We start from the raw sequence: 13,201 nt of genomic DNA on the forward strand, positions 1-13,201 counted from the left end.
ACTATCAGGGTCAAACACTTTCCTTATAAAGTTCATCACCACTGCAGATACAATATTATTACTTCCACAAAGTAAGTGGATCCTTAAACCTCACTATTAGATCTCCACCAGTAACAACTCCACCCTGCATCTTCCGTCCTGCAGACTTGGCCAAATGAGATTATCCAGTGCAAAATTAATGTCAATTTTGTTCTATCGAGTTCTACTTTTTAGAAAAATCAGTTAAAATCACAACAACAAAATCAAAGATAATTATTTTGAATCCAAGTTCAATTATTGGAAGAGCAGTTATTACAGTGGGTGAATTACACAGCATGAAATTTTTCACTCTGCAACAAATTTTAGCCTTCTTCAAACATTGATTTCAAATCAAAGGGGGAGATAGGACTCAAATAATTAGTAAAAAGAATATTTAGCATTGTCACTGCCAATGTCCAAGTGTCAATAAAATGTCAAGGTAAAAATGATCGGCTTGTCAGAGTTAGCCTTTATGAAGATTAAAGACAGAATAAAGTTGCAACGGGATTTCTGACAATTATTTCAGAAGTTGCACTGTGAAGTGAAACGGTTTAACACTTATCAGCTGACATGATGCCAAAATGGTGTGGGAAGCTTTTCTATTCACAGGTTCATATCTGACACCAATCCTAACTCCATTTAGAATCACAGTATCATGGGATTACAAAATCTGCAATGTGACATCCCAAACAAAAACTGCAGTAGTCCACTTGAATTTTGTTGCAACATCCAACTTAAGAACCGCTTATTAATCTTGACTGAGTGTTAGTCATTCTTGACATAATTTTCGCAACAAATTTATTCTCAATGACAGCAAATAAATAGCAAACGATTTTAAAGACCTTTTAATAACCAGCTAGTTCAACAGATTTAAAATCAACCTCACATTACCAGTGTGTCCTCCCAAGAACAATGGAATAGAAGTTGCTAATTACCAACACTACTCAAAACTCAGCTCAGCATAACATACTAAATACGGGGAAAAATTCCTGAAACTTGCTTGAAATTATGTGATATGCCCTGAAATACACTCACAATATCTAGCTTCTTATCTGGTCTCACCAACTTGCATTTATGTAGAATCTTTAACAGACCAAAAATGTTGCAATGCACTCACAACATGCCACAGGAGGAGATATTAGGACAGATTGTCAAAAGAAACAGAGGGAGGATTGTCATAAGCACATCATGGCATTTAGAAAGCTGCAGTAGCTGGCTTTTCTCAAAAAGTCGGTAAAGAAAACTTCTCTTTCAGAAAATCCACCAGTTGAAATATATCAACCAATTCTTTAGAATAGAGAGTGTCAATGGACAGTGTGGAAGCAGCTTTCATGGTCTAATATTTGTGATGCAAAAATGAGGTACAGTAGGCGCTAACCCTCTTCTACTGTTGAATGCTTCTTAAAGTTTATGGCTCCATTGGAAAAACAAAGATTTTACTCATTGCAGCTTTTAATTTAAGGTATATCTATAAAATCATGATCATTAAGCTTTAAAATGTATCATTTGGAATACCAGGTTAATTAATATGTGATGTTTAGTCACCAAGGGGACTTCAGTTGTGCCGAGCCAGGAGAGAAACTAGGAATGGTTGCATTTGCTTTTTAGTCACCTGACATTTTAATTCTTCACCCAACTGTTACTGTGTCCTCAGCCTTTCCTACACTGCTTGACTGAAACTTAAAGCAAGCTCAAAGAATAATACATTATCTCTTGATCAGACACTTCAGACTTCAAAGATCAATGTCAAATTCAATAATTTCAGATTATAATCCCAACTCCCAAATTTTTCGAGGTAGCAGCTACTGGTAAAAGTTCTGCTATCCCCATTTAAACTTTCTTTTGGCCCATTTTCTGTTTCTTTCCTCGTCCAATTACTAACACGGCCTATTTTGCATCATGATCCTTTTTGTCAAATTATGTCTTTCACCCTATGAAAGTCCTTTTCTTTGCTCTTTTTCATCCATTCTGTACTTCTTGAACAATCTCCAAACTTTCCCAGTTCTCACAAAAGGTGATCAACCTGAAAATGAACTGCTTCTCTCTTCACTGTTGCTGTCTAAACTGCTAAGTATTTCCAAACTTCCTTTTCTCAAATTTCACATGCCCAGCACAAGCAGTTAACTGCTTTTCTATTACTAAGAATTTACCTGAGTGAGGTTTTGAGTATAATGAAGGCATTCATAGGATAGAGAGAGATTTTAGGAATTCAAACAAGGATCATAAGTAGTGTCAATAGATGTAAAGCTGGAACAAATCTTGACAAAGGGACTTGGCCCAAAACGTTAACTTTCCTGCTCCTTAGATGCAGTCTGACCTGCTGTGCTCTTCCTGCTTCACATGTATTGACTCTGACTTCGAGCATCTGCAGTCCTTACTGTCTCCCAGGATCAAAAGTATATGATAGTCAACAATAAGTCGACTAAGTAATTAACGTAAAACCTGATCACATAGTAGCATAAATGTGGAATACAGATAGCTAATAGCAACAATAGATTCAAGGGAAAGTTGCATAGGCGCACAATGGAGCAAGAATATGTTGAAAGAGAAGCAAGTTGCATCAACACAAGCATAGACTGTTTGGATTGAGCGTCTCATTTCTGTTAATTCCACATATTCACATATTTAAGGACATTACATTAATTTGTCTACATACATTACTGATAGAATGTTAATTGTATGTATTAACTGGTAAACTAAGTGGTTCTGCTGCTATCTCAGTCCTTCACTGAAATTATATGACAAGAAATTGCTATAATCTAACAGGTAGTGGGCTCGAAACAGTCAAGCTGCAGTTAGATGTGAAAGTTAGATGAGTGAAAATCCCCAAAATTTCATCCTAACTTGTATTTTTGGGTTTGATGAACTCTATCAAGAATGAATCAAGGTTTGTGTTACCCACCCACCAAATTTTTAACATAATATGGAATGGGATTGAAAGGTGATATAATTAGAGACAATTAACTTAAGATTAAAAGGGAACTTCAGCAGCCTCTTAGTGTCTCAGGCCTGTTTTACACTTAGGATAAAACTTATTCATTTGACCAATTTCCTTGCCAGTGAGGTGGCAATCTCTGCAATAATACAATCCCACAAGTGCACCATCTTCTTGCCTGATTCTACCCTCACCCACCACCTACATTTGCCTATCTTTCCTCCAGAAGTCAATGGATAGTCAGTATGATCAAGAACCCTGGTTCAATTTCACATCCCATCACTTATGCATGAGTGCAAGGCTTAATTACAGCACCACCTCTGGCATCCCAGCCCAGAAAAGTCATTCATGAGCCAGAGATTGAATCCTTGGCTCAACTACTCAGAGTAAGAACATTATACTGAAACCTAACTCTTTTTCTTTTCTCTGTAATAAATGCTGTTGTTTCTCCTTAATCATTTTGAATATCTGTCAACATCCAAGCTGCAGAATTTTACCTCCAATTCCAAAAAACCTTTGTGAAAACACTGAGTTATAGCTAAGAGAATCTGCATGAAATTAGATCCTGAGATCAGCACTGGCAATCCAAAGTAAATGGCAATTAAATTGAACTGAAATAAAATTTAAACGGTCTAAAATTTCAAGGTTAAAATTCACACAACACCAAGTTATCGTGCAACAGGTTTATTTGGAAGTACAAGCTTTTGGATCACTTCAGAAGCTTGTACTTCCCAATAAACCTGTTGGATTATATCCTGGTGTTTTGTGATTTTTAACTTTCTCCACCCCAGTCCAACACCAGCACCGCCACATCATAAAATTTCAAGGAATTATCCAGCTCAAATGTTTTTACTACGAAAACATGAGTCAACAGGAGGATGAGAAATCAGATATGCCCACAAGAAAAAAATGTGATGATGCAGTATAGTCAAGAAACGAGTTTAGAAACAGGGCTGTGCTCTGAGGTCTTTCACAGCCCTCTGAACACAAGGTGGAATAAGTTGACGAGAAAGTTACTTTCAAAGTCACATACAAGGGCAGATTCTGCTGAAAATTAACAGCATTAATACATGGTTTTATTCTTCAAACTGATTAACCAACTTGTCACAAGGAGGAAGTATCCTGTAAATTTTGAATCTCAAGTTATGAGCAAGTTCACAGCGCTTGACTTTTAACTTAGCAAAACTGGTACCTTGGAGTTAATCTCTCCATGATTTTCATAAGGTGGTTAGATTTGTGCATTAACTACCTAGCACTTTCACCACAAACTCAATTCTAGTACTGAACAGGGCAAGTACTCCTCTCCTCTTGGTATTTGTTAATGACCGGCAGTCAATTTCACCTACTGTTGAAATGAACAATTTTAGGGAAAAAGTCTCACTCTTTAATGTGCACGTTACATATATTGGCCAAGGTATTCAGGGAAGTGCAGGTTAGGTGCTTTAGCTATGTGAAAAATGCAGGGTTATAGGGATTGTGTCTGGGTGGAATCCTCTTCAGAGGGTCAGTATGGACTTGTTGGACTCAATGGCCTGTTTCCACGCTGTAGGGATTCTATGATATTCAATGGCTCAGAGGTTGGGACATTGTAACTGCACAAGATCCAGAGAATAGCAGAATAAATATTTGGAAATTGATAGCAGCCTTCACAAGTACACATCCAATAAATTTTGGAGTGTGTCAAAAAGCTTCCAGTAAATCCAAAACGTAGTCTTAAAGAAAGCAAGCAAAGGTAGATAGATACAGACAAGAAAAAGATAAAGGAAAAGGAAAGGACTCGAACCAGGCAGTATTTCAATGATTAGCCACTAAACTTACAAGTCTGCTATTAGCTACACAGAGAGATTAACTACACAACTACCTATAATTACTGTGGGTCTCTAACCTCAAAACAACTGCCAGAAATCAGCTAACTAACTGCTGGAATATATCATTATGCTGGGATGTAACTTCTGTGATCAAACATTGTTTTAACCTTGTAAGTACCATAACAGAATTTAAAAGGAGCTAAAGGCATGGTATTTCTTGGGCCAAAATATTGTCATGTCATTCCTTGTATACTGTGCCAACTTCGCAAAAGCAATGACAATCTCAAAAGCGGAGAACACTGAAATGTCAAACAGCTGAGTACTTTGCCCATCATCACAATCAGTAAGGTACCAGGTGAATACATAGCAGTGAGGAGCAGGGGGATTTAGCAGAAGATTTTCCATAAAAGATAATATGCCTGAATTAAATCCCAGTTATTGGAAAAGCCCAACAAAGAAAAGCACTACTACTGTAATGCCTACACTTAAATTCCTAAGATGGAAACACTGGTGACAATTCAAGCCTGAATTTTCATCAACCAAACAGCATGGAATTCCAATGCATTCTCTGCAATATCTATTTTTATGAGTACTGAGGAGTCATAATCTACCCTCCAGCAGCCAAATGCTTGCACTCAGTTTATAAACTTGGAATCTCTTGACTTTTGTGTCCCAACTCCATTATGATTTAAATCGGTTCAGTTGTGACTTAAATACAAATTCAAAAAATGAGACTACAAACACCTGGGAACTGAACACCAGGGAACAACTAGATAAACTTTTTAAAAAATTGATCGTACAGCCAGCTGTATAGATTTTCTTTATAACTCATCTACAACCATTAAAAAAATGGACTTCTGCTATCAATTACAATTGTATTGATGCTATTATCTGCTCATATATTAACCTATTATTACAAAAAATTATCAAAGACCTTGGCAGTTAACTTCTGAGGCTGAGAACTCAGTCAGTTCCTGCAATAACACATGGGATGAGGTCAGAAAATTCGAAGTGATGAAACTTACCTTGCAGGACCATAACTGAGTGCAATAAATGCCAGCAATATCATGGCACATACAGCTCTTCGTTTTGGAGTAGTAACTTTTAGTTGCTGATTCTGAAAGAGAAGAGAGGCAGTGACATCATCGAATGCATAGGAGATTCCAAATACATTAAACTATTGCAATCTTCACAACAGCATGAAACTATCTTCATATTTGACTGCTGTATTCTCCTTCTCCCAACCCTTTTCAGGCCCCCTTTTATCCCAATGCCACCTCCTCACTTCATTCACAAAAGCATTGCCTGATATCCTTTCAAGTAACACCACATTGATATGCAGCCATTTTACAATAAAAATACTTACTTTTGCATTACATAAGGTGTGATGTTACATTTTTTATTTTTTACATTAGAATTTTTTTATGACAAACCCAAGACAAACATGTGTTTCTTTCAAAGCTTGTCTTCACGCTGGATCATTTTACATTGAACCATTTGTGAACATTCCTAGCCAAACTGGCAATACAATATACACAGCCAGGTAAATAATTTTTCTCTTCCATGCTCAACTCTCTCACATCGCAACTCTCTAACACTGCATTACTTTTAGCAGATATAGAGGAATCTTGATTATCTGAACGAGATGGGTGGACGCTATTTCGTTCGGATAATTGATTATTCAGTAACTGATTCAATGCCTCTCCTCTGGGGCTCAGAGTTTTCTGAAATTTCCTCACTCCTCGCTCTGCCTGCCTTGTTCCCTCTCTATTTCAGGTTTTGTTTCTGAGCAGACAAACACTTGTGTGTCAGGGACCTGCAGCACTGCTGAAGCCTCCCCACCCTCGCCATCAGTTCAATAGACACAGCAAGCACTTGCGAAGTCCACTCCCCGTTCAGAATTCAAGGCAGCTGCACACAAAGTGCAAGTCCCACCCAGCCCCAACCCTGTCCAACCCCACCCCCATCCACCTCTACCCCAGCCCCTGTACTCTCTCCAACCCCAGCCACCCCGCCCCACACCCCCGTCAGTCCCCACACCTTCTCCAGGGCAGCCGGAATGGACACCGCCAGGAAGACTGCTGCTGCTCCCTTGGGGGGGGGGGGGGGGGGGTGAGTCTCAAAATAGTGCGCGCAAACACACGTACATACAACTTTTTCCTGCAACATTTTGACAAGTTCCACCTTTACCCTGAACAGGACAATGTTAGAGAGATTATCTGGGGAAAGGAGATTTAGGGTACACCCCTGTGTAGAGCTCCAGGGAAAGTGTGTGTGTGTGTTGGGCGGGGGGGGGGGGGGGGGGAAGAGAGAGAGAGAGAGAGAGAAAGGATGGACGGTCAGTCATTTGGAGATGTTATCCACGCTACCATCGATGTCCAGGACTGTTCTCGGCAGCACTTCAGTAAGCTGAGTTCATTTTTAATTATTGTCAACAAAAGACGTGATCAGTGCTGTAAACACCTCTCTGATGTAATGCTTCTATCGGGACCTTGAGATGTTCTATGGATAATGTGAAATTTGGACAATTGATATTCAGATAATCAAGGTTCCTCTGTATAACCAAAGTGAGCAAATCACAATCCTGCAAATAAAGGTGACCACATGTCTGCCTGAAAGATGCTCTAAATTTGCATACTTAAAGCATTGGATGCAAGAATGCACATTGATTCATAAAAATATTATGTGTAATTTTTATTTTGCATGTTTGTACTTTTAGGATGCAAAACAACCTGAAGTCATCAAGTGACTTGTACATACACACAACAACTATGAAGAGATAACTAATTACAACACCCAGCTCTACCTCACAACTCCCTCCAGTAACTTTCTTCATTATTTTGACCTTCACCGACTGCTTACCCAAGATCCAGTTATGGGTGAGCAATAATTTCCCCCAACAAAATATTGGGAAGTCATGAACTTCATTTCACATAAGAAACTAGCCACTGGTCCTTAGCCTGAGTTGAGACTTGTTTTTGGAAAAGGTTTGAGTTGACCCAGGCTTACAAACTGAACACTATATTTGATCCTGCTTCCATAGATCTATGAAATCAATAAAATCACTTCTTTCCAACTTTATAATATCCCAATTCTGCAACTGTTACCTCTAGACTTGTCAGAATGTAAGCAAATGTGGATTAATCAAGACTTCTGAGTGTCAGAAAACAGGTCGCATTCTGGATGAGTAGTAGAACATAGAACATAGAAGAGTACAGTACAGAACAGGCCCTTCAGTCCACGATGTTGTGCCGACCACTGATTCTCATGTATGCACCATCAAATTTCTGTTACCGGGAGTCTGGACATGAAATCATTCATATAATTTAAGTCTCAAAATTAATAAAGTTGGTTTAGAGTTTCAGAAGTACATGAGTTGAAGAGAGGTGGTACTGGGAAAACATAACACAGAGTCTTCATGCTGTATGTTACATGGGCTAACCTATAGAAAACCACAAAGTGCATCATGATGACTTATGCGCGAAACATCAACTCTCCTGCTCCTCGAATGCTGCCTGATCTGCTATGCTCTTCTACTCCACAAAGTTGAACTCTGACTATCCAGCATGTGCAGTCCTACTTTCTCCTAGCATCATGGTGGCAGTACATCGGTGCTAAAAACTAGTCATGATAACTAGTTAAGTGGATGGTAAAGCTCGAACAGGTGACTGTAGCCTGCTAGTTGTAAAGTCTGTTTTCTAGCAATCATCTGTCAGTCATTGTCAGATTTCAGAGCTGAAGTCATAACTTTAACAAAGATGAAAGTGCTACAAAAACAAGACTAAAGGCTACAAGCCTGTGCTAAAGCACAGACAGTTTTCTCTCTCTCTCTCTAAAAAACGCAGTTCACAAGATGCCCAGTACAGCTCCCATTTGAAAAAAAACAGCATTTTAGCTCTTGTGAAAGACGTACTCAGGAAACTTGCACAATGTGGCACAGTGCACACAAGATAACTTAACAACAGATCGGCTATTCCATGCGTTGGCATTTTCCATCTCAAATTCCAATACAGATCCCTGGGATGGACATTAGAAATTTCTTCCATAGTTGAAGCAAATGGACAAGTTATTATCAGCCTGTAAATATGCATGGAGCTACTCGTTAACATGATCCATGAGGAGATCCAAGATGGGAGCGACCCAGCAAGTCTGAGTCTATAGTGCTCCTCCCAAGACTTGGGCAAAGTGGGCCACCCGCCTCCACCACACTTACCCAATCATTTATAATTGTTTTTACTTAATATAATTAGTTGCTCTGTACTATATTTAAACAGTATAGTCTCCTGCAAAAATGACTGAAGGGAAAGGTGCCCGCAGCTCTCAGCACACAGGAACTCCTCCACTGCTGCAGCAGAGGCATCTGCAGCTGCCCCGGGGGACTACCTATGGTGGCGAGCCTCGTGGAAGTAATCTCCAAACTTGATGCGAAGATCGATGCATCGAAGAGTCCTGGAGCAGATGGAATTCACTCTCGGCCGCGCTACAAAAGCATGACTGAGACATCAAGGAAATCAAGCGCCGAATCGGAGGGACGGGGCTAAAAGCCGCGACCTCAGACACTATCGCAGAATCAGCTGTGTGTCGAGTCCGGACTCTCGAACAGCGAGTCCAGACCTTAGAAAACCAGATCAACAACCTCGAGAATCGATGTCGTCGAAAAAATATTCGTTTGCTGGGCCTTCCCAAACGGTAAGAGGAAGGCCAGCTTACAGCATTCCTCGAGCAGTGGCTTCCACAGCTGTTAAATCTGGAGGCTGGATCAGGCCAGGTAAGGGTGGAATGGGCCTACTCAGTTGTAATGCTCAGGCCTGGGTCGAACCAGCACCCTCACCCGGTCCTGTTCCAGCTGCAGAGCTACGAGGAGAGGCTTCTTAGAAGCTTCCAGAAATCTTGGGAAAGATCCCCAAGCCATGCTTTATAAAGGATTAAGATTATGCTATTCCAGGACTTTTCCCCAGATTTGGTCCAAAAGAGGAACACGTTTGACGAAGCAAACGCGAAGTAGTGTTTAAGGGACTTAAACAATCAATACTCCCTGCACTACCCAGCGATGTACATTTTAGCCATGAAGGGTCGGTGTACAATTTTGGATCGCCGGAGAAGGCCGAGGAATTTCTGGACTCTCTCAGATAAATTGTAAGAGTTAATTCGAGTGGTGAATGATGTTCTGCCCTCCCCCCCACCCCAGTTTACCCTTTTTTTTTCCTTTCATTACCTTACTGTTTAATATCATCTCCGGGGGGTGGGGAGAGGGGTTTATTTATTTGTTCTTCACTTTCTCCCCTCTTTCTAAAATAAAATATTATTATATAGGTCAGGTGGTCTAGTTAATATAGGTGGGGGGAGGTGGTTACCTTATCCTATTTTATCTCTGTCTTTTTTTTTGTAGATATTTTTATTGAAATTTAACATTTTTGCAAATTTACAAAAATAAACAAAACTCTCAAATACAAACATTGATGTACAATTAAATCATATATACAATAGTCATAATTTAACAAAGAAAAGAGAAAGAAAGAAAACAAAAAAAGAAAAAAAAAACGAAAAAAGAAAGAAAAAAAAACTCAACTTTCTACTAATCTAACCTATAACTAACCAGAGTGTATACCTAAGTCTCTTACATGCTCGGAATGTATAAACATCAAATATAATAAAACCCGTATTCGCGCAGGATTCCTCTCCCAAGGGGCCCCGGAGCAGCCCGGTCTGAAATCTTCACTAAATAAAAGCCCTTGTTAGGATAGCCGAAATATCTGCATTTATATAATTCAAAAAGGGCTGCCATATTTTATAAAATAATTCAGTCTTTCGGTGCACCATATTTGTGAGGAAGTCAAGGGGGATATATTCCATAATTAATCTGTGCCAATTTGAAAGTCCAGGGGGGCCCTCAGCCACCCAGTTCGCCAAAATATTTTTCCTTGCACAGAAAGAGAGAATAGAAAATAGTCTCTTCCCATGCATATCCAGAGATGAGAGGTTCGAAAAGCCCAAAAGGAGAGATACAGGGTCCACCCTAATTTCCGTTCCTAAAATTTCTGTCAGGGTATTTGCCACTTTAGTCCAGTATCTGCGGATTTTCTGACAAGTCCACAGACAATGTACAAGAGTACCCACCTCTATTTTGCATTTAGGACACATTGGAGATGCTCCTGCCTTAAATTTTGCCAGTCGAGCCGGAGCTATATGGGGCCTATGAAGTATCTTTAGTTGGATAGCCTGAGTTCTGTTACAGATAGCAATTCTTCTAGCATTTTCCCAAATGTCATTCCACATATCCTCAGAGATTTCTAGCCCCAAGTCCTGCTCCCATGTTTTAAGCAGGTCATCCATGTCTCCTGAGACTCCATCATGTAGCAAATGGTATATAGTACTAACGGAGGATGCCCCCGCTGGTCGTAAGACATTACGTTCTCTGTCTGATTTATAAAGACTATCTATTAATGTAGTCTTCCTCTGTATATAATCTCGAACTTGGAAGTATCGAAAGAGATCCCCATTAGGTATTCCGAATTTCAGACGCAGCTGCTCAAAGGACATCAGGATCCCATCTTTAAATAGGTCCCCTAAGCATGAGATGCCCCTGGATCTCCAGAGTTTAAAGGTGGCATCCGTAATCCCCGGTTGGAATCCCCATGCGCCTACTATTGGTGCATGGGGGGATGTTTTATGTGAGTTACCCTCATTTTGCCGCATTATATTCCAGGCCTTGATTGTGTTTAATATTATGGGATTTTTACAGTGGTCTGTAATGATTTTCCTCTTATCTGAAAATAAAAGGTTAATAAGTGGGTATTTTACTTGGGAGGCTTCGATATCCAGCCAAATTGATTGTGGATCAGATGAAACCCAATCAGCTATGTAACTTAGTAGGGAGCTTAACTGATATTTCCTAAAGTCTGGGAAGTCCAGTCCTCCCCTTGCCTGTGGAAGCTGTAGCTTCTTCAGCTTAATAAGGGGCCGTCTATGGTTCCAAATAAAGGAGCCCAACCAGCCATATAATTTACGTAGGGCTAGCCTTGGCAGCATCAGCGGGAGCATTCTCATAGGATATAAGAGACGGGGCAGAACATTCATTTTAATTAATGCTATTCTCCCTAGCCAGGAAATCGGAAGGTCTCTCCATCGCTGGAGGTCCTGCCTTATCCTTTCCATTAATTGTACAAAATTAGCCCTATACAGCTGATCAAATACTGGCGTGATAAAAATACCTAAATATAAGAAGCCCTCCAGGGACCAACGGAAGGGAAAAGGGGATCCGTCCATTAAGTGGGGTATCATAGCCAGTCCACCCATTGGCATGGCTTCCGATTTTGAAAAATTAATTTTATAGCCTGAGAATGCACTAAATGTATTAATAACTTGAATTAGACGAGGCACTGACATTAAAGGATTACTGAGGAATAAGAGAACGTCATCTGCATAGAGGGTAATTTTGTGTTTACCTGTACCAATCCTCGGGGCCGTTATATTAGGATCAGTCCGGATGGCTTCTGCTAATGGTTCGATTATCAGTGTAAACAACAATGGTGAGAGAGGACATCCTTGACGGCAGCCCCTACCCACACTGAAGCCATCCGATCTTAACCCATTAGTAATAACAGCTGCTTTGGGGTCATTATACAATGTTGAAACCCATTTGGTAAACACCTGTCCAACGCCAAACCTTTCCAATGTGTAAAATAAATATGACCATTCAACCCTATCAAATGCCTTTTCCGCATCCAATGAAATGACTACTCCTGGTAACTTTCCCTGATGACAGGCTTGGATCATATTCAAGACCCTTCTGATATTATTGGATGATCTGCGGCCCTTAATAAATCCCGTCTGGTCCTCCTTTATAATATATGGCAGTACCCTTTCTAGTCTTAGTGCTAACATTTTTGAGAGAATTTTAAAGTCTACATTTAGTAAGGATATTGGTCTGTAAGATGCACAATCTTCTGGGTCTTTTCCTTTTTTGAGGATAAGAGAAATATTTGCTTCTTTCAGCGTGGGCGGGAGACAGACCTGACTATGCGCAAAATTATACATATCCATAAGTGGGTCAACCAATATTCCTGTAAATTCTTTATAGAATTCAGCTTGAAAACCATCCGGGCCCGGTGCTTTTCCGCTCTGAAGTTGCCTAATTGCCTCAAGTATTTCTTGGACTGTTAAAGGGGTATTTAGGGCCGACACCTGTTCCGGAGTCAGGCCCGGGAAGGTCAAATTTTTTAAAAATGACTGCATCCTCCTAATCCTATCTTCACAATCCTGCGATCTATATAGTTCAGAATAAAATTCTTTAAAGGTCGCATTGATCTTTTTATGATCATGAGTCAGGGTACCTGTACTTTCCTTGATGGTCGGAATAGTTTGAGGGGCTTTCTTTCTCTTTGCAAGAAATGCTAAGTATCTACCCGGTTTGTCGCCTTATTCATATAATCTTTGTTTC

At 40.0% G+C, this 13,201-nt stretch overlaps 1 protein-coding gene across 2 annotated transcripts in view; it reads right to left on the reverse strand.

Annotated features, from left to right (window-relative positions):
* atf6 (activating transcription factor 6) overlaps positions 1-13,201 on the reverse strand; it is a 327,368-nt gene that overhangs the window by 230,301 nt on the left and 83,866 nt on the right. For both annotated transcript variants that reach the window (XM_060830102.1, XM_060830103.1), the window contains one exon: positions 5,787-5,878. In XM_060830102.1, coding sequence (XP_060686085.1) covers positions 5,787-5,878 — 92 coding nt within the window. The remainder of the gene's footprint in view (positions 1-5,786; positions 5,879-13,201) is intronic.

This window comes from Hemiscyllium ocellatum, chromosome 9 (genome assembly GCF_020745735.1).
Source record: "Hemiscyllium ocellatum isolate sHemOce1 chromosome 9, sHemOce1.pat.X.cur, whole genome shotgun sequence".
NCBI lineage: Eukaryota > Metazoa > Chordata > Chondrichthyes > Orectolobiformes > Hemiscylliidae > Hemiscyllium > Hemiscyllium ocellatum.